This window comes from Oenanthe melanoleuca, chromosome 1A, assembly GCF_029582105.1.
Source record: "Oenanthe melanoleuca isolate GR-GAL-2019-014 chromosome 1A, OMel1.0, whole genome shotgun sequence".
NCBI lineage: Eukaryota > Metazoa > Chordata > Aves > Passeriformes > Muscicapidae > Oenanthe > Oenanthe melanoleuca.
The window spans coordinates 24,388,972-24,411,479 of NC_079334.1; the positions used below are offsets into that span (position 1 = coordinate 24,388,972).

Below are 22,508 nucleotides of genomic sequence, written 5' to 3' on the forward strand. Positions count from 1 at the left end.
TTTAGGTCTCTCTTACTGTGGCTAAATTGAGTGGTACAAATGCAGCCTGATTTTGATGTGTTCAAAATCCAAATAACTTTAATAGAATGGGTTTCATGACTAGGAGTACAAATGAGTTAACAAATGCAATGCTTTTAACCCATTTATATTAATAGCTTAATTTTAAAATATCTGCAGAATGATTTGAACTGCTCTAATGAGCAGCACATATCTCCACACTTTTGATCAAGTTGCAATGGGCTTTTCACATTTTTTTTTTACTGTAATTATACTTCATGCTGAAAGAAACACTAATAATGCTCAGCATTCATTTGGGAAGATGCCATAGCCATGTTTACCATGACCCATAAATACTCAAGTACATTTCTATTAATTTTGCTTTCAGGGTCCTTCAAGCCAACCTGTTTTGGTCTTGTGCCATATATTTAGAAAATTTACAAAGTTGAAATTCACATCAAAATGAGGAAACTGTTGTCAAGACTTTTGTTTGTACAGTATCTTGTAACATCATAGACTGCTATACACAATAAATGTCTTTCTTATGCTTTTTTGTTTAAAACTTTGATCTTTTTCATGTACTAGAGAAACTTTACAGAGTGGAGAGTGGCAAAGGAGCAAAGCCTTTCCGACCAGACCTGACCTTGGAAACAGTGGGAGAAAGACAGGTGGAAGTAAGTAATAATTAATGAAGCTGTTTTCTGGGTGACGGGTGGAAGTCCTGGCCAAACTAAAGTCTATGATCATGGGAAGGTGAAAGCTGTGCATTTTATGCCAAATGCCTTAACTTGTGGGAAGAAATTGCATTCTATAGTTGTTACCAGCAATGTGAAATATGACTCATGGAAATTATTTCACTGGAAAGAAACAGACACTTATATGGTGTCTCTTCTGACCTACTTTAGATATCCTTGAGATTGGATAAATTACATCTCAAGTATACCTCTCTCCACTGATATAGCTCCTATGGCTTCTTGCTCGAGTGAAAATGTTTGTGTTGTAGCAATTAATCCCATTCTTTTTGGCTGAATCACCAGTTTCAGAAAAATCCCAAACATGGGATATTGGAAATATAATTACCACAGCATTTACCACCATGTCAGTAACTATGTCTGGCACCAGTCTGCAAGACTGGATCCATTTACTTGCCTTTCATTTGTGCATTGCAAATTCAAGTTAAGATCATGTCACTAGTCATCACAGAGCAGAGTTAAGATGTCTGCAATGAGTGTTCTAACCATAGATTCAAGACAATTAGTCACACAATTTAATATGTTGCTAATCAAGGTTAACCAGAAATTCCCTAATGAACTAGTGCTGTTTAGCACTGCTCTCTGTCTATATCCATTACTCAGGTGGACTTTGCCTTAAATTTTTGTTTGAAGGTATATACACTAGTGAAAAGCTGCTGGGAGGAAGATCCAGAAAAAAGGCCTGACTTTAAGAAAATTGAGAGTACTCTGGCTAAAATATTCAGGTGAGCAGCAGGGACTTCGTTTTTTAAGATGCTCCAAACTCCTTCTCTATTAGAAAGTTCTTATTTTTAAGTGTGTAAATTGATGTGATTATGATTCAGTCAGTGGAAAACCCTAGTGTCTTCACTTAGATCCTCTTTTATTCTTTGGCAGAAAAGTAGGTGAGCATGTGCATATGTTATGTATATATATACCTGTGTACAACACACTAGCTGAGTGAGGGTGAGATGATCACCTCAGATTGGTACATTATGAAAGTAGCAAGCTGGATAATTAGGGATTTAAGCCAATCAAGTAATTCCCTCCCTGTCTCTAGTCAAGAGTTGGATAGTGACTCATGTCATTTAAGTTTTGGTAAATGAATGCACATAGATGTTTGAATGATGATTTGAGAGTTTGAATGGTCCCAAATTAAGCTGACTAGAAATGTTGAGTTGTAACTCACAAGAAATATTAATTACAGGGCTTGGGTGGTACAAAGTTGTGGGAAAATAATAAGGGTCATAGCTGGATAAACCCTGTGGAGTTACACAGGCCTTTCACCTGGACAATGCTGCATTGCGCCTGCATAATTTGGCCTGAATTAATTATTCCAGTGATAAACTGTGAGCTTTTAATCACTTCTCCTGGGACATTGCTCCCCAGTTTTTAAGGCTCTCCCTGTCAACAAACCCCAACAGCGTTATTTTAGACTTTACATGGGCAGGACAGCTGGACTATGCATAACTGCATGTATCAGCTGAATAACCTTTCTGCAGCTGAATACAGAGGCCTCCTTATTCAGCTCCTAAGCCTCCATCCTACAAAAGCAAAGAGATTGCCTCATGTTACATGCAATATAGTGTTCTTCTCATGTGGTCTAAGATGATGCATCCCTGATACCAAATTTTTAAGGTAAGAGTGATTTTGAAGTCCTGTTAGATACAATACTAATCTGACTCCTTCTGTCAGCCTGGTCCCAATTACTTTCAGACTGCTTTGGTGAGTGCAGGCTGCCCAGACAAAAAGGGGTTTGGCTCATGTTACCGCACTTCTGCTTCCAGGGGTTAGTAGGCTTGAGTCTGCAGGATTTTGTGAATAAAACTAGCCCTGGGGCTGTTCATTGTTTCACTGTATTCTTCCATCTTCTAAAGAGACAGACCCAAATTGTTTTAATTCTTCTGGCTGAGGTTGCCATCTAAACATTATGTGCAATTTTCTACCTACTATTTTTAGCTTCCTCTCAGAATCTGAACTTCTCAGTTACTTATTACAAATGAATGTTCCTGGGTTACCTAAGGTAATCTGAAATTGACAATATTAGCAGGGTTAGGTGATTGAAGGGTGCTTTAAGAATTACCAGCTCCAACTGACGTGTGGATTACAGACTTTCAATTCATCTATGCAAGGCCTCCAAGCAAGCAAAAGAATGATGCACTTAAGGCACTTTGCATTCTAACTACAGGAAAGCCAAACCTGGAGAAGTTTTCTGTTGCTGCTTTTTTGCCTCCTTTTATCTGCTCTCAACAATGTACATCTATCAGTCTTCCTTCTTGACTCCTGTGTAATTCTGTTACTTGCAGTAATTTCCATGGCCAGACCACTGAAAGCTACATGGATACCCTGATCCGACGTTTACAGCTCTACTCCCGGAACTTGGAACACCTGGTGGAGGAAAGGACAGAGCTGTACAAAGCAGAGAGAGACAGAGCAGACAGGCTTAACTTCATGTTACTTCCCAGGTAACTGGCCAGGAGGATTTTTGCTGGCATTTTATTTACATACACCCAATTCTTGCAGAATAGGGAACGGGATTAATGTTTATGTTCTGTTTTCTTCCCATCTAATCTAATCCTTCAAGGAAAGCAAAAAGAAGCAGCTGTTCCTGAGCTCTCCACCCTATGGTAGAATTTCATGCCAAGATGGTATTGGGACCCATTATCTTACTCAACATTTCTTCATGCACAGGATCCCCCTTTCCAGCACAACCCTCTCTTTCACTGCCTTCCAGGGAACACAGATCTACAGTGATCCCACATCACAGAGCTCTGCTCTGCTCCAGCACCCTGCTGGTTGGAAGGAGTGTCTTCAGCTGAAGAGCAGGAGTGGGGTTTAGCAGTGCAAGAGGGGCTGAGGTTGGCTGGGCCATACTGGGTTAGATGGATTCTTCAGAGTATAAGTGTTATTGACATGCTAATATTGGTAATACCAATAATTTTGGAATTGCACACATTTGGAATAGTAAAACTATCCTGGTATGCCATTACTAGTTTCAAGGGTATTTCAATAGTCAGGTTAATGATTTTATGACTCATCACAAAAAAAAAAAAAAAAAAAAAAAAAAAAAAAAAAGCGTTTGTTCAATCCAGTTCCAGTTTTGAGGGAAATCAGGAATGATCTGGCTGTATAGAGACAGTGCAACAAGGAATTCATGTCTCCTTATACTCTTTGTTGTTCCTGCTACTCTGTTACTGTTTCATTGTACATGGAACACAGCATTGTGTAAAACCTATAATTTTCTGGGTGTCTTTCAGTTCTTCTCTTCTAATATCACCACTAGGAACAGATACTTCTCTGGATTTAGAATTGCAAGGGAAAGAAGGTCCCTCTTCAGTAGACATTGACTGTCATGGTATTCAATTTTTCTTCCATAAATTAGCAGACTAAGATATCTCACCTGAAATCAGGATGAGTTGATGTAATTATTATAATGAAATTACTCCTGTGCTGGGAAAACAGAAAAATATTTCTGTTCTTACTTATTGTATAAGTAGAATGTAGGTCTACACATCAGGAAGTTCAGAATTTATGTTTTAAATTTGACTCATTATCCCTGTTTCTGACCTTAACCAAGAAGCTTAGTTGCCTGTGTCTCAGTTCCCTCATGGCTACTCTCACACTTGCATTTTGAAAGTCTGTAGTGCATTAATTACCATTAGTAAGTGCTTTGAGGTCCCTAGCTGAAAGGCATTATGGGCATCTAAAAATGTGATTACAATGGCAGTTTCTAGCAAACTATTTAATGTTTCCTACACAGATAGCAATACTGTGATAGGGTTGCATGAAAAAATACCTTTAATAGTAAACACTAGTCATCTGTGTTCCTTCCTTCTCTATATCCACAGGCCAGTAGTAAAGTCTTTGAAGGAGACTGGCCGGGTAGAGCCAGAGCTGTTTGAAGAAGTCACTATCTACTTCAGTGACATTGTTGGCTTCACTACGCTCTGCAAATACAGCACCCCTATGGAGGTGGTAGATATGCTCAACGATATCTACAAGAACTTTGACCACATTCTTGACCATCATGATGTTTACAAGGTGATTAGCTCTCTACTTCTGCTCATTTACAACCAGTAGACACACAAATCAAATTGTATGATGTGGTGGATTTGGGAATCTGCTTTCTAAGCAAAGCAAAAAAGAAAAAACCAGGTCAGGATTAAATATGCTTTCACTGTGCCTACTTACACCAAATTTCCTACAGTAGGTGGTCACATATTCATTAATTGGAATGTTGGGTATACTTATATACCAAAATGGTGTCAGCTACCTTAAACTATTCAATCCTGCTCTCAGGGGAAGAAATGTTCAGTCTTACCAAGAGGATCTGATAAAATCTTTCTGCTTTTAACTAAAGATGTACTTTTCTATATTTGGAAATAGTGAGTTCTGATTTTATTTCCACAGGTGGAGACCATTGGTGATGCTTACATGGTGGTGAGTGGTTTACCAAAGAGGAATGGAAATCGGCATGCCGTGGACATCTCCATGATGGCTCTGGACATCCTCAGCTTCATGGGATCTTTTGAACTGAGACATCTGCCAGGGCTGCCTGTTTGGATTCGCATTGGAATTCACTCAGGTACACAGTAGTGCTAGATCAACAGTGACAATGTTGTTGCCTGGTTTTACACAGAATTAACATCCATACAAGATCTGGTAATACACCATACACAATTGCCCTCCTCATGAAGAATCAGGTTGAAAAAAATGTTCATAGAGGAAGAGTAACAGAAGTAAATAAGTTACTGTTTTGCTCCTGCTGTAGTGAAATAGCCCATAGCTGTTAATTCACAGCCTAAGTCAGTAGCTCGGATGAGCAACAGCCACTGTTCCTGATATGTGCTCCTGGTGTGATTAAACCAGTTGTATCAAATAAGCCTTCACAAATTATTTCTCTCTGACTGAAATGGAGATCAGTCATGGCTTGATAAGCTATGCTTATCTAGGCAAAAAAAATGCAAGCCTGTATTTTGTGCTTTTGGAGTCAGAACTTTTGTTGAGTCCGTGTGGGACTTAGTATTTTAATTTATCTATAAAAATACTTTTTGTCAAAGGAGAACTCCAGTGCAACAACTTTGGGAAATTCTTCAACCACCTCAACACCAGCTGCCAGGAGAGAAACACATCAGAGAAAGTGACTGAGGCACTGGGAAGCCTCTTGAGGCATCACTATTCACCCTTGCATAATGAAGCTTATTCTATTTTTCTTTTGCTTCCAAACCTGACAGTTAATAAATGTACTTTGTTTCTGCACATAAATTGTGCTTAAATACAATTAACACTGTGCAGCTGTGTCCTTTTTGTGATCTTACTGGATTATGCAAGAATAACAGACCTAGGCTTGGTTTGTAATGGAAGAACACAAGATACTGTGGGAAGTGAGGTAGAAAGTATTGCCATAAGGGAGGAATGCAGAGTTCACCCAGTCACTGCACTGCTTTGCAACAGTGAGACACCTGCCAAATAAATCAAGTCTCTTGATTCACCCTTTTTATCCCTCTGCATCCCATTTCTAGGTCCATGTGCGGCTGGTGTGGTTGGAATAAAAATGCCTCGCTACTGTTTATTTGGAGATACAGTAAACACAGCTTCACGGATGGAATCCACAGGCTTGCGTAAGGGTTTAATTTTAGCTGTCAGTGTAACAGGTCCAAAGGCCATTGGTTAATTTGTGACTGAAGTGTCTGTTTTCAGCTGAGAACAATCTATTATCAGCTTGCTGAAGTTTTAAAGAAGCCGTATTTGTTTTGATTACCAATTATTTAATTGTCCAGACTGACAGTGGGCACTTCACTGGGCAACGAAGAGTTGTCCCTTGTTCATGCTTCAGTGCTGGTAACAGGGAGTTTGTAGGCTGGTTCACTGCCTGAGTTCCTCTGGAAGATATGATAAGTATGTGTCTGGAATTTAATTTTAGTCTATGAATGATAGATTTTAGTTTGACCTAGAATTGTATTACAGCTTTGTTGTGTAAATATACTGACCGTGTATTTTAAGTTGAAGCAATTATGTCATCAACTTCACCATTAGGGAGCTGTGGCAAGAGCCAGTTTTCCCTCCTTCTGCCCAGTGTCTTCACATGAACATTCTCTATATAGGTCACTCACAATTACTCTTTTCCCTTTTGACATCTCACTACTACAGATGTCATTGTCACCTGTATTTCAGATCAAGAGCTGTACCAGCTATTCCTGCCTGGATATGCTCTGTAGTGGAGTCAGATTTTTCATACAGCAGTGTAATTGCTACTCATTTAATTTGGCTCTCAGAATTTATGGTGATAACAATTGAAAGATTGTTACAGCACCAGTTTTCACATATACTTAATGTAAGTAAGATATTTCCAGGCTGAGCTTTCATTGTCTCTTTTATTTTTTTAGCTTTGAGGATTCATGTAAGTGGTTCCACAATTAACATCCTGAAAAGAACAGACTGCCAATTCCAGTATGAAGAGAGAGGAGAAACGTACTTGAAGGTAACCTTTACCATGTGCAAGCATGAATACAGAGAAGAGGAATAGTAAAATGTATTGTATAGCTGAGAGTACTCCAGAACTTAATTAACAGCTGGGGAACAAGGATTACTGATCAATTGGTAGTCTCTTGTGATTGAAGACACTTCTATAAAGACAATGCAGGCAATGAAGAGCTCCTTAACTCATACATTAAAGCAATATAAAGGTGTGGAGAATAAATGAAATTTGGAACAGAATACTGTAGAGTGAAGTCATCTGCTGAAAGGGAAGCTGAATCTAGTGTTAATTTGTTAATGCTCCAACATCTACCAATCCATTTTTTTCAATCTATTACACTTGGCTGTCCTTGGGAGTTGATGGCAGGCAGCACAGCTTACCTCTCCCACAAGCTGTGTTTCAGGTCATGGAACAAGGTGTGTGTAGCTGCATCTCCCCCATTCTTCTTCTCTAATTTATAATCCTTTGCTGCCAGCATCAGTTACTGAAAATAAGAAAAGGCAAACATGGCAATATGCAATAATTAATAAATAATAAAAATGCAATATGCAATATTATTTAAGTAAATTAACTACAGGAAATTGCATTCTAATCCCAAACCTGTGCTTTCTCTTCTTTGTCATGCCTATTTAGGGCAGAGGAACAGAAATTACCTACTGGTTGACGGGTACTAAGGACAAGAAATACAATCTCCCAACACCTCCTTCTGTGTAAGATGGTCTTTTTTATGTGAAAAGGGAAGAGAAATTCCCATTCTTTGCACTTTAGCCTTTATTGTTCCTCCTTGACACTTATTGTGGATTTTTTATACTATTGAATTTGCCTTCAGTTGTTAGAGGCTTAATAGTGTATGTGCATATAAACATGTAAATATTCATTACATGGGACTATGTGTGTGCTGAAGGTTGTTTGTCTACATAAACTGTCCAGCAGGTTCTTTGCCTTGGAAAAAGTGTAAGACTTACAGGACAAGTTGTTGATATGATAAGAGCAAGAGATGGACAGGAAAATGAAAAACATCAATATTCCCACAAGTTTAGTCCTAGTGGCACCTTGTGTGTCACACTACAGGAATAACCATAGGATAACCATACAGGATTACCATAACTGAGTGTGCAGCTCTGTAATACCATGAGCTCTTGTGGAGGAATTTTTAAGAGGAATGAAACTTGAAGGATTTCAAGCACTATTCTGCTACAAGAGGTGGACAAAGTTACTGTAGTACTGCACAGGAATAAAGCCTTTAAAAATTAAGCAAGTGCTAACTTCCTAACATTTAGAGAAATTATCAGTAAAAAAAATTAAGAAGTTGATGTTCTGGAAATGAGCCATCATTTTGCATTAGAATTGAATAAAATATAGCAATAGTGGAAGTGATGATTTAAACAACTATGCAAAATTGAAGTCAAGATAACTTGTTGCATTTTTTTAGTGTATATTTTGCATATAAGTTCCTCTATTTCCTGCAAATACACTAAATGTGGAAGTTCCTCACTTTCTGCTCTAAACACCTGTGTACAGTTGCTCTTAACTAGGTGGGAATTTGTTGCCATCTGCTTTGAAATGACAGTGTTTCATTACAAATTGAAGCAATGATATTGCAAATTGATGTTTGCCAGATACATGGGAATCCCTTGTCCTGAAATGCATAAGTAAATGTTACAGCTTGTTTCTACTGTAAGTTTTGAGTCTTACACAGTGTGTCCTTTGCACAAATAAAATTCTCTGTCCATTTATTCCCTAAGAGAAAAGAGGAGATTAAGTGGAATACGAGGGTTTTCTCAGGGCATTTGCAAAATCAAAGTAATCAAATTTTTAATCTTTTACAGAATCTCTATGACCTTTGTTATTATTTAAATGGAAACTACAAGTGAGCAGGAAATACTGTCAAGACTACCTTATGATACATCTCTTTTGTAAACTCAGAACTCCTTTTTTAAAATTAATGTGATCTGTTGAGATGACATATTTTCAACTATCTGTTGAGAATTATTGAATTGTCAATCTTCTGGAATTCAACTATTGAAAGTACCTCTTGAGCTGGATCACAGTGATGTTTTTGTTTTCACTTCCTCATATATGATTGCCCTTAAAAATTGTCATATGTAGGGGTACTCCAGCAAAAGCCAAATACACTGAAGAAATTTCTGAAACAATGGCAGCTCTATTACTGAAGGCCACCCAATTGAAGTTGAATAGTTAAAGTCCTGGTGCCAGTAATGGTGTTGAGAGCTAAAAACTATTTTGATCAGGATTGAATCTGTGTCTTCCTTTTCATGCAAGTGATCATGACTTTTTAAGGTCAATAATGGCACAACTTCAGACCTCTTGTGCAAAGACACTGATCCTTACTAACTGGAAAACTCACATGAAAATCCTGACTTTGGTTCCCAAGCTCAGAACTGGAATTTGGTCCTGCCCATACTTTTTGTCAGTAGCATGTGAATGTCATTAAGATAAACATGGGAATAGAAATGTTTAAAAATCTCTAAGATCCTAGGATCACTAAAAACATGTGAATCATTGATATTTTTTTTCCCATCCTGTTGATTTTAGGGAGAATCAGCAGCGGTTACAAGATGACTTAGCAGAGATGATAACCAATAGTCTTCAGAAAAGGGAAAAAGAAGGATCCAAGGCACAGGAGCTTTCACGGGTAGGTAGCTACCGATCAGGTACCCTGGAATACCTGCAACTGGTCAGCACAGAGAATTTTACCACATATGTTTAAGACTCGATATCTAGTATGACTCAAAAAGCTGCAGGAACTCTCTGGACAACTTCATGTGGAGGCTGGAGGCTTATAGATTCTGTTAGAGGAAAAAGAAAACACCTTGTCAAGCACCCTTTTAACCGTCCAACCTGCTATCAGTAAATCAAACCTCTCTTCACTGTAACATTGAAATTGTTGGATGACTTTGTTAGGACATACGCAGCATGATTTGAGGTAAATGAAAATGTTTGCACTTGAGTCTGGAAAATAGTGGGGTTTTTTTTGTTTTAGTTAGGTTTGGTTTTTTTAACTGTGATAGCCTGTTCAAAAGTCCACTTCTGAAAATATTCACAGGAAAACCTTAATTTGTCATGATCTTTAGATGTTGTATTTAATTTGCAATTTTTATTTGAAAATATCATTAAACATATCATATGTAAAACCTGGATATGTTGCTATTTTGTTTCTTCTGCTGTTTTCCTCTGTGTTTCACATTTTTTCTTTAATCAAGCTGACCCTGTTCAAGAGACAACACTTCTGTTATTTACACTGGGAGAGTATTCCAGAAGTATGGTTTCTAACGTTTATCTGAATCTCCTGGGCCTGAAAAATGAAACCATCATTCTTACAAAACAAGACACTTTCATATCTTTTCACCACTTCTGCTTCTGCCCCCTAAACCAGAAGTGAAACAGAAATTAAGGAAATAAAATCATCTACACTTCTTAACCTCAGACCTTTTCAATTCAACTTTTGGATGCAGTTTTACAGTAAAGAAGGCTTTACTCAGATGACTCGTTCTTCAACTGACACCATGACACTGATATTAATAAACAGCTTTAAAAAGTAAAAAAAAAGCACAGGGCTGCATGTAAAAGAAAATCAACATTCACATGAAGAAGTAGCATCCAGTGAGTGAATAACATCTGCTTTTGCAAGGGTCTTTTGTGCATTGTTTGCTTTCAAAGCAGAACTCCTTCCACCATTGTCAAATACTGGTCAGTATTCAAACAATAAAATTGATGCAAAGTTACTACTTTATAGTTTTGAACAGCATTTTTTCTCAACTAAAAACATTAAAAGAACTTAAAAGAGAGCAATCCAGCAGTCTCTGCTTTTTCTTTTTAAGAGAAGCTGGCTTTATAAGAACACATCCACACATCAAAAGAATAAGGTAGATATAAGTAGATCTGAGGTGCAAAGATTACTGGAAAAACGAAGAAATGACATTCTGTAGGGCTTATACTCTTACCAAATAAATGTAAATTCCTACACTCAGGAACATGATACAGACAAATAGAAGAAAGTGTGTACCCAACAGCCACAGCTTTCACATTATATATAACTGATTTGAAACTCAAACTGGCATTAATACCACACCATCCTCTGTCTGTGTCCTAATGGAAACATTCATTGGAATGAGGATAGAAAAAAAAACAAACCCTGATGTGCTAAAACTGGAATGTATTAAAAAGAGTATGAGTACAATAAAAATATAAAGTCTGCTATTTCCTATCTCATGGTGCCAATCAACAAGCTTTGTCTCTATGTCTTTGTTCTTGGGTGTGACTGCTGCGCTGCTGGGCTATTCTGGTTGCTGTAGCTGAAACACTCAGCAAATGTAGCTGTAATGCAGTGACAAGTGCTGGACTCATCAAGCCTGAAGATGACCATTATGATTACCCCAAGCAGAGCTGTTCTGATCTTTGAAGTTATACAAGTGACCTAACATCTCTTTTTAAAGAAGAGTTTATGGGTTCCATCCTTGACATCCCTGAGGTACAAATTATTTTAGAGCATGTGTCTGCTGACATTGATTGAGAAAATTACTTCAAACAGTGCTTAGTTTTCAGCAGCCCTTCTCTTTCCAGAGTTCTTCAGATAATAATTTTTGTATCATTTTGTGAAGAGAAATAGTTACTTTAGCAATGAGTTGATGGACTCATCTTCTGGTAGATTTCAAGTGGTTCTGTCCCATGTATGTTACTTACACATTACAATAAAATCAAGTTTCACTACTCTTTTAAAAAATCCTGGTTTCTGGTTTGAATGTCTGTTTTTTTCCTTCTCTCTAAGTGAAAAGTAGCCCAGAACAAAGCAGTGATAGGTGTGGAAGGATCCCTGCAGCCTGGAGATACAGTGCTCTTACCGCAGGCTTGAGGCCAAGGCTTGCTGTTTGGCCTGAACTGGTTGGCATGTGACCTTGTTAAGCGATGCTATTACAGGCACCAGTATCAAATTCAAACTGTCTTAAACAATTACTGAAACACAAAGTCCAAATAATGGCCCTTTTCAGATAATGGCAGACTGGGTGAGACAAAAACGCAGCGCTTCAAAATGGTCTTAATCACGGGTGTGAAGGAAAACCCAATGGAAAGTTGTCTCTATCTATAACCCTAGGAAAAGTTCTGTCCCTCATTTCTTCTGCTGGAACACACAGCAGTTGCTGCTCCCAACACGGCTGAAATCTGCCTTTGCTGTGAAGCAAAACGCATAGTTTAACAAAGCATCACCCAACTCCTCTTGTATCTTTCCGGGGGCCTTTCTTGGTAAAACTTCGCCGTTTTAAGTTAATCACCCTCGGGAAGTCCAGGGGTTCCACAGGCCAGCACCCTGCGAGGCCGGAGTGATTCGCACACCTCAGCCAGGCCCTGGGGTCCCCACACCCGTATGGGGGCAGGAAAGATGCCGCCGCTCCCGGGGTCCCTCCCGGCGGCCGGCGCGGGGAACAACCGTCCCCGGCCGGGCCACCTCCAGCACGGGGCGCCGGGCCGGGGCGGGCGCCGGAGGAGGCGGGGGCAGCGGCGAGACCTGCCCTGAGCCAGGCAACTTCTCAAAGTCCCGCCGCCTCCCGGCGCTCGGAGGAGTCGCGGGGGAGCGGCGGCATGGCCCGGGCGGGCGGCAGCGTGTGCCGCTGCTGCTGGGCGCTCGTCCTCCTGTGGGCGGCGGCGGGCGGCCGCGCAGGTGAGGCCAGCGGGGGCGCGGGGGGCAGCACGAAAGGAGGCACCGGGGCTGCCCCGCGAGTGCCCCCAGCCCCGGAGGAGCCAGGCGGTCGGGACGGGTATCCCGGGCCGGGCTCGGCTGCAGCGGAGGCTGCCTGGGACGCGGGTGCGGCGGCCCCCGCTCCCCCGGGCGGGACCCGCAGGCCGGGCTGGCCCCGGCCCCTCAGGCAGCGCCTCGCGCCCCGGCCGCCCGGCCCTGCCGCTGCCTCGCGGGTGCTCGGTGCCGGCGCTTCCTAAACACCCTCCCGGTGCCCAGGAGGGGCGCGGGGGGCCAAAGTGAGGATCCAGCATGTGGGGAGTTGCCTTGAGCTCCCAGCCGAGCTGGTTTTCAGTGTCCTGTGCAGGCACGGGAATCGTTCAGGATGAAGACTTGGTTACAGCATGCTGTACTTGCGGCTAGCAGAGCTTCTGTGCTTCAGAGCTCATGCGGAATCCCAGAATGGTCTGAGTTGGAAGGGACCTTAAGGGTCACCTTGTACCAACCGCGCTGCCTCGGGCAAGGACACAGTGTCTCGCTCTTGTGCTGCTTTCAGTACATTCTGAAGGTTTTAAGGATTCAGTGCTTATCCTGCAGGAATTTCCCGGTTAATGTATTAAGTGCCACAAACCAAGGAAAAATTCACGTAACAGTTGTTTCCATGTGTGCATAACGTGAGGTGCATATAATTTTGTGCAGTCCTATCTCATCTTGCAGACATAGTTTAAAAACTTTACCTGGATTGGCAAAAAGCTCAGTTAGGAGGACTAAAGGAAGGGTCAGTTGTGAATTATCTATAGAGGAAATAAAAGGAACTTCAGGGTATGAGGTAGTTTCACCTAATGCCCGACTGATTTCAGACATCATAATTGAATTACTGGTAGAAAACTACAAAGGAGCAAATAGGAATGCCTTTAGTCTATTTGGTAGAGTATGGATCTTTCAACATTGTGAATTGTCTAGGTTCAGTTTGTTTGGGTTTTTTTAATGAAATCAAAGGGTTCATTGTTCTTTAGCATTTTGAATGCCTTGAAAATTATTTTTCATACATGTTGGAAAATGTTTCTAGAGAATATTCTTTAATATGACTTAAATTAAGGTTCTCTGAGATAAGTGAAGCTACTTGTTGAATGGTTATTTTTGTTTCCTCTGGGTGACCTATGCTAGGTACCTATAACTTTTGGCAAATTTGCTGCATTTGCTAAGCTTTATTAGTAAGTATCCTTGTGAACATGAAAACCATACAAGACTGAAACTCTAATTGATAGGTCACATTTGAATATTGCTTTTCACTGATGTAAGCACAAATCAGGGGATTAGGCTTCAAATAATGACAGGCCTGTTGGAAGCAAATTGAAAAATTACTTAGACCTGAAATGCACAAGGAAATAGGATGAATTAAGGCCAGTAAAATAGAAAATGCAAATAGCTTATATTCAGGCAGGATCAAGAAAGCATTTACTCCTTTATTTGAAAATTACTGGGCTTTGTGATAATTTCTCGTGTGGTTTAAGCTAATCTCTAAAGAAGCCCTGAAATACTTTTGTTTTGTAATAGATTCCAATCATAATCATATATTGAAATCTCCCTTGTTCTTTAGAGTTATATAGCTTTTTAGAAATCGTTAAAAGGAGGCTTCTAAAAACAAAACAAAACAAAAACACATGGATAGGCAGGATCAGAGGAGTGTCACAAAGATGACCAGAGGGATGGAGCACCTCTGCTTCAAAGACTAGACTGAGGGAGCAGGGGTTGTTCAGCCTGGAGAAGAGAAGGCTTTGGAGAGAGCTCACTGCAGCCTTCCAGTACCTGGAGGGGGATTATAAAAATAGAGGGAGATGGAATTTTTGTATGAGCCTGTAGTGACAGAACAAGGGGCAGTGGTTTTAGACGGAAAGAGAGCAGGCTGAGATTAGATACAGGAATAAATTCTTTACAGTGAGGGTCGTGAGGCACTGGCACAGGTTGCCCAAATAAGATGTGGATGCCCCATCCCTGGAAATGTTCAAGGTCACATTGGATGGGGCCCCCAGCACCCTGGACAAGTGAAAGGTGACCCTGCCTATGGCAGGGAGGTTGGAACTAGATGATTTTTCACTTCCAACCCTTAACATTCTAATGATTCTATACAATTTTTAATGGAGAAATAGGTCAAGCTCATTCAAATTAAAAAATTGTAACAGAAACTCCCTTATTATGGTTGACCTGAAATATTTAAATGCTATACTATGATAATAGCATCACATAATATAATCTTTACTAATGAACATTAGTTGTAGGGTAGGATATACTGAAATCAAATGTGCAATTTTGTTCTAGAATTTTTTTTAAATTTTGAAGTGATGCAAAACTACTTTTCAGTGAAACCAGGCGAGTGATATCTTCTCTATATAGTGAAATATTTATAGGCAGAATCTATGAAGAACACCTCTACAAAAAAATAGCTTCACATTTGGAAAGCCATAGATAAAAATTAGTAGTTAAATTATTAAAATTAATAGTTAAGGAAACCAGTATTTTTCATATTTCTAGGAGATGCTCACAATTGTTAATTTAGCTTGTTACATGTGAACTAACCAGTGTTCCATTGCTTGTGAGTTGGCTTGTTTCTCAGACTAAGGAAAACTATGATTGTTATTTCTCACCCCCAGACCTTGTAGTTCTTTCATCTGCAAGGAAGAGAGTTCACTCATTTCTCTAATTATAAAGTCCAGTAACCTTGATACATATATGTTTTAAAAAACAACTTATAGCTGGGAAAGCATAAGGAAAAGCAGCTGTTGCATATTGCCAAATATATTTTACTGGCATTCTTAAGGCATGTCAGGTGTTATTTTTGTAGCTCTAATTTAGGTAATAAATATTAGTAATAGTGTGTTTGTTAGATTGTCTTGGGCCATCTCCATACTGCTTTTTTTCCCCCCATTTTTCATCTTCTCTGTCAATTCTGTTCTTTTATTTCAAATTACTGCCATTCCTTCATGTCTTCTTCAGCATCTGCTTTCCTTGTTTAATCTCATGTCAGTCCTCTATCTTAGTATTTCCTTGAATTGCTTGTTTCATATTCTAGTGCACATGTCTGTATTTCTACTCTCCCGCTGTCACCAAGTAAAAGACAATGTCCAGTTTTAATATAACTTTAGAAATGCCTGTACTAATCCCAAAAGGTAGAGAATAGATTTGGTGTTTCAGTTAAAAATCCAAAGGGAGCGCTACTGCCTCCTATTCCTGGCTGAAATACGTGCCTTTTTCCATTATTTCGGGAATAATTTTGACAAAAGCAGGTACTTCTCACTTGCTAGAAATTCCATCACTCTCCCAGCTATAGTCCCTGTTTCTGGATCTTTGGCAGAAGGGTTGATGTATCTTTAAAAGCAGGTAGCTCGAAGGAGGGTTCCTCCCAGTCTCTACTGTCTGCAGAAAGGAGAAGAAACTCCTTTTTCCAGGCTTGTTCTGTCATTGCACTTCTGCACATCTCTCTCACACCCCACTGGTGGCTGTGGTGAAACTCTGCATTGCTGATGCTGTGCAGTTCTTCTGGCTTGCTCATGGAGGGGAAGGGTGATTCCACTGGCCTACCCTATCCCCTGGGATTTTGACTTGTTCATCACACACAGAGTGTGCTTTGGTGTGTTGTTGACGTTATTCTAAGCAGCACTGTTGTGGAATAGGTAGAGCTTATCACAGTCTTTGATTCGTCAGTAGTCCTAGTAGACTGAACAATTGGAAGTCTTAACTTTGATGATGAAAGCATGATTTGTAGGTTCATGGAGACATTGCAGTTTTTTAATATGCAAAAATGTGACTGCTGGGATAAGAGGTGCTAGGGCCCCTCCCTCACTCTCGAAAAATAAATGTAAAAATGCCAATATTATTCAATAGGAAGGCTCCTGGTTTTTTTAGAACTCAAACAGGATTGTTTGAAAATGTGCATGTGCTTCTTGTGTATCTATCAGTCCTGCTTATTTAGATGAACACAGATAAAATTATAACAGGTTAGGTGGTATGAAATGCTTTAATTACATTGTAGTGTAGACAGGTTTATAATCTTGTAGTTTTAACTCCCAACTGCAAGGTGAAATGAGATGATGAGTCAATCAAAAGAAAAAGCAGTAATGGAAAATAGTTTTTTTTCCCCAGCATTGTTAAACTATAACAGCTACCTTGATGCTATTCCTTTAAAGGCCTCTCAAGGTTTGTTGCAAATTATCCTATAATTTAATGTTTCCCTTCTCTCCCATTCTGTTTGAGTCCTGGTTTTCTTCAGATTAAATTTGTCATGTAAGGAAGCTGGGACTAGGGCAAACTCCAGGGGTAATTGAAAAGTTTGTTCTGACTTTTGAAAATAGCTCTGCATGTTCATGCTCTGTCAGAGCATAAAACAAAGAAACCCAGGCTGCTGTGTAAGAGTACCTGTGTCAGATGGGTCTGTCTGGCTTTGGCGCCAACTTTTTTTTCTGAAGGAAAGCAACAGCTATTTTGCTTTAGGCAGATACAGGTTTTGTATAGGTGTAATAGGTATTTTGACATACCTGTTTAGTTTGCAGGCACTAATAGCAATACCCAGCTGCCCTGGTTCCCCTTGACTTCCAGCCACCTCTCCACAGCCTCATGAAGAGATAGAAAGATCTCTTTATTATTTCTCTTTTCATCTGTTCCTCAGTGTCTTTGTTTACTGTGCAAATAGTCCTTCCTCTGTCCTGCAATGGGTTTCTTGGTTTGAATCCCCCTCCCATTTACTGCTGGACAGGTGAGTTGTGTTCTGCTCTGACCCTTTGCATCACTTCCTCACAGAATTTCCTTTTCCCTGACTTTTTTGGTGTGTAAGCTTCAGCTTTGTAAGGTGGGCTTTGGCTTTCGTCAGTGATGACCCTTATCAGCCTGCTCTTCTGTTTATAGATTTTTCAGTCTGAGTGATTCCCATGTTTATTTTAACCTAAAGTAGAAATTACTGCTTCTATTACTAAAAGATAGTTAAGGAGACAGCAGAAGACTAAGCTCATAGCTGTTTGAAGAGTTACTGAAAGTCTGTTGTGTCTCTGTCCTTTAAATAGCCTCAGTACCTGGCAGATGAAAAACATGTTTTTTGAACACTGTGTTCCAAGTCCCTGAAATTACTTCATCTCTAAATAAACTCATATACAACTTCTTTTCACAGAGTGTGGAAAAAGCAAAGTTCTTTCACTACTAAAATTCTGGTTCTGCTGATGTATTTTCTGTTCCCATGAGAAGTGTCTCTAGTACATCATGAAGACTGACCTCGTGCGCAGTGGTACAAAGCCTGGCTGGAGGCTTGTAACAAGTGGTCTATGCCAGTGGTTGATACTGGTCAGCATCTTCCTTGGTGGCCTCTGTGATGGGGCAGAGTGTACCCTCAGCAAGTTTGCTGATATGCCAGAGGGCTGTGCAGCCATTCAGAAGGGCTGGTTATGAATTTACCCCTTAAAACTTTTCAAATATTTCTGGAACCTCTGACATGTGATTTTTTAACTCTTCTCACAGTGTGTAGAAGTGATTTGATCAGTCATGCATAGAGAGCTGATGTAAACACAGCCCATTTAAAGGAGGATTCAATTAGAATTGTAGGGCAGGGGTCTTTTTTTGTTTGTTGTTGTTTGTTTGGTGGTTGCTCTTTGTTCTTCAGCTTTGCAGGATTAAAACACAAGTAATTAAGAATGTTTCTTAAAACGGCAGACCAAATGGAACTCTGAGAAGTCTAGTGCACTTCCTTCCTGTTCATACCATGCTTGGCATCAGTTCTATTTCAGATGGATGATAGACATTGTGTACCTTGTAAAGGATTGCATACCTTGCTGTGCTTTTGTCTTTAAGCTTGTGATCTACTGGGTCCTAATGCTTCTGTTATGCCACCTCAGGGATTGGTTCCTGAGATGGTCAGTGTAGAAAGCTTTTGCAAGTTTTTGAGTCTTTAGGTGGAAAATTAAGTCAACAGTAGTTTATAATCCTTTGCAGTTGCTAAGGCATACTGTATTCTAAAGTTGCTTTCAGTAGGATTTGTATACATTGTCATCTGGGCCAGGAAAGAAAATACTTCTCAGAGTTTTATGTCAGCACTCTGCTGTGCTGGAGCTGTATGCTGAAAGAGTGGTAGATAAGTTCCAGAAGAATAACATGAGAATGTTTAGCTGTGAGCTTTTGTAAAACTCCAGTTAGTCTTCGTGCCCTTTTTCAGTACGCTAACAGTAGTGTTGATCTTTGCAGTAGAACTAAGCCTGATGGAAAGCTATAAAATTAACTTTTTTAAATTGCCAAAATACTGTCTTGACATCTCAGTATTGCATAGTAAACACCTACTTATGTTTGTTTCCTTTATCTCCTTTCTTCTCTACCACAGAACTCCGCTATGCAACTGTGTACTGGAATAGAGCTGAAAAAGTACTTCAGGTCAGGGATACTCTGGACAGGAGTGGAGATGCATATGGATTCTACAACAATAGTCTACAGAAAACAGGCTGGGGAGTCCTGGAGATCAGAGCAGGCTATGGCACTCAGACCTTAAGCAATGAAGATATTATGTATGTGGCTGGCTTCTTGGAAGGCTATCTCACAGCTCCGTAAGTACCTCAGGAAGCAACTCATATGGCTTTTTCATTATGGGATGAAGATGTACCCTCCCCTTCTCATCCTGCAGGATCTCCCAACACCTTGGTGAGATAGATGGGTACTGTATCTGTATTACTGGTAAAGTAATGTAATCACAAAATAACTTAAATACAAGGAAGTGCATAAGGAAGTAGCAAGAAGTGTGGTTATTTCCCCAGCCTGTAGTTAAGTGACAGATCAGACAGAGAGAAATGTTGCTAGCAAGGTCTGCAGGGCTTCCTTAAGGATGTTTTTCAGCAAATACTGGCAAGAAACTGCTGGAGAGCAGATACTGAAGACTTCACAACGTGGGAAGTTATCTTAGCCAATTAAAAAAAAAAGATACACACTATAGGCCTGAAGGCAGACTGGAGTGTGTCTAGAAAGGTTGGTGTTCTCCTGAACGACTGAGCCTTACCCACAGTGCACATCTGTGAAAAGTTACAGAATTTTGTACTTGTTACAAATCTAGTGTAAAATAAAACAAACAGAAAAATCCATAACTCCAAACAAATAGCCATAGCCAACCAAAAAAATTAACTGAACTTTGTTCTTTCTGTGGCTGAGTTGGAAGACAGACTGACACTATGGAATACTCACTGATAGCAGATGGTGGTGCTAGGTTGGACTTGATGATCTTAAGAGTATTTTCCAATCTTCTGAGAGATTCCATGTTTCTTTACAACTGGTGATACAGCTAAGAACATGACATGTGGGTAGTTGTTGAACAAGTTCCATCTTTTGCTCTATCAATATAGTCATAGGAAAAGAAAAATTCCAGAATTCTGATGCTGGGACATAGCTGGGACAAGTTTGCAATGACTGCTGTGACTTGATTTTTTGTGTTCACCAACTTTGGTTTCAGAACACTGAAATAAATGCCCATAGGCTGTGTTGCACAGATCAGCAAAGGAAGGCTTGTCTGCTGGACATTTGTCAGATACAGCTGCTGGACAAGATTATATTCATTTAATTAGTAAATTATGTTAAGATTTTGCTGGTGAGGCACCTAGGTCTCTGGAAGTGTACAAAGAAAATTCAATAAAGTGATATTTGTCAATAACAAAACACTTCTGAGAGAGTGAAGGAGTCCTAAAGTTCATAGTACACAACCTGTACTCCAGACAGGAAAGGAAATGAAGTTCATGAGAGATCTATTGTTGGATTATTTGGCATGAGAGGTTACTGCCTTGCACTATTCAGTTTATGTAAACTATCCCTGAATCTGGGGAATGCTAGCATTGCATTTAGAATATTGTTAAAATTGGGTATTGTTCAACAGATTTTTTTTCCTGAGGCTTTAACTAGGTGTTTTTATCAGTAGGTGATTAAGCATAAGTTTTGTCATACTACAGGTAGCCCAGTCCATGCTAAGCTTAATTGGATGTAGAAAGTAGTGCTGTAGTAGGAACAACTCACACCCTGCTTCTCTTCTGCCTCTCTTTTGTAGATTTATGTGTCTTCCTGGGTTTGAAACAAACTTAAATATGTGTCTGTTCTTTTTAATGTGGTTTGAATGTTAAACAGTGTCTGCAGGGATTTATCTGCTGTCTTATTCTAGGCTAAGTTTTAGAGGAAGGAGGTTGTCTCTTTTTTTTTTTTTTTCCCCATGTGTGTTTACTGAAGATTCACAAAGTGAAGTTATCCAAGTTATTCTGCTCAAGGCTTTTGCCTTCTGCAGGTCATGTGTTTACTGAGTTTAGTTCCTAGCTCTGGCTGCTGTTACTCTAGGGCTAACAGCTCCAGCACTGAGTGTCCCTTTGTAAGGAAGTGGATATAGCAGAACTAGTAATGAACAGAAGTGAAGCTGAGGGTTTGTATTAATGTAGAAAAGTACGGCTTGAGACTTAGGCTTTTAAGCAAAATGGGAAATTCAGCTGTTTGAAAGGAGATTAAGTGCAGGAGTGGGTTAAGATGAAAAACCAGAAGTAGCCAAAGCTTGTCTTTTCTGGGGAGACTTTCTGAGAAAATCTACTAAGAAATCCCCTGGCACATGCAAAACCTGAAAATGCTTGCTGTCAATAAAATGAGTATCAAATATTATACATACTGTCTTGAGTTTAAACTTTGGCTATTTCTATGCCCCACTGTCCTTCTGTAACTGCAGTGCAAGCGTATTTCTCGCTGGGGTTACAAACAAGTTTTTTCTGTCATATTGTGTTAAGCTATTTTGACTAAAGAAGGCTTATCCAGAAGTTAAGAATACTTTTTGAAAATGTTTCAGGTAAGGAGCAGAGATGAAACAGTAGTTTGCTCTCTTTACCCTTGATAAGACAGAGAACCTATTACTTCAGGTTTTAGCTGCATGACCTCTGTGAGTTTTTATTTGGCACACTTAGCTGCAGGAGTGAAGACCCTGTGTCTGGCATGCCTGTACCAGCACCTCAGGTGGTTCAGGCACAGCCTTCCCATGTGAAAACATGGGTGCTTGGTAATTGAAGAGCTTTTTAGTACATGGCTACCTGTTGTCTGAACAACTCCAATGTCTCCAGCTGTCTTGTATCCATATGCAATAAAGACTCCATGAAGCAGACCCAGAGTGGCTCTTTGCAGAAATCCTGCAAGTCCTACTAGAAGGAGCTCTGATGTAATGCATTGGTAGGAAGGAAATGTGGGTGCCTGAACCCATGTTGAAGTATAGCTTCCTGCAGTAGCTGTTGGATGAACAGGAGGTCCAGCTTTGCAGTGCCTGCAATTTGGAGACCTTCAGGAATTCCCAGCTAACTCAGGTCTCATATTACTCTTAGGAGAGTTTCCAGACACAGCTAGGCCTTTAACGTGTAAGCAAAAGAGTTACAAAGTATCTCTCTTAAAAGTATATGCCTTGCCTATAGTGATGGCAGAAATATGTAAGTCTTCTCTAAAGCATGGTTCATCTTTCTAGTGTTGACACCTGATTCAAAGTATTAGAGTATCCATATGTTTTTGAAATGCCTAGTTAGACATGGGATAAATTAAATCCTAGTGTCTATAGTGTTTGGGGATCCAAACACTTGTTTTTATCCCA

General features: G+C 39.9%; 2 protein-coding genes across 2 annotated transcripts in view; both read left to right on the forward strand.

Annotated features, from left to right (window-relative positions):
* The window catches only part of GUCY2C (guanylate cyclase 2C), a 43,899-nt gene extending 33,529 nt beyond the window's left edge, over nt 1-10,370 (forward strand). Inside the window, exons 19-27 of the mRNA XM_056482418.1 lie at nt 583-671; nt 1,383-1,474; nt 3,035-3,193; nt 4,577-4,769; nt 5,139-5,313; nt 6,251-6,349; nt 7,115-7,209; nt 7,840-7,916; nt 9,763-10,370. Coding sequence (XP_056338393.1) covers nt 583-671; nt 1,383-1,474; nt 3,035-3,193; nt 4,577-4,769; nt 5,139-5,313; nt 6,251-6,349; nt 7,115-7,209; nt 7,840-7,916; nt 9,763-9,937 — 1,154 coding nt within the window. The 3' untranslated portion in view covers nt 9,938-10,370. The remainder of the gene's footprint in view (nt 1-582; nt 672-1,382; nt 1,475-3,034; nt 3,194-4,576; nt 4,770-5,138; nt 5,314-6,250; nt 6,350-7,114; nt 7,210-7,839; nt 7,917-9,762) is intronic.
* Nucleotides 10,371-12,683: 2,313 nt separating this feature from the next.
* PLBD1 (phospholipase B domain containing 1) overlaps nt 12,684-22,508 on the forward strand; it is a 36,968-nt gene continuing 27,143 nt past the window's right edge. The window contains exons 1-2 of the mRNA XM_056482419.1: nt 12,684-12,883; nt 19,254-19,473. Coding sequence (XP_056338394.1) covers nt 12,805-12,883; nt 19,254-19,473 — 299 coding nt within the window. The 5' untranslated portion in view covers nt 12,684-12,804. The remainder of the gene's footprint in view (nt 12,884-19,253; nt 19,474-22,508) is intronic.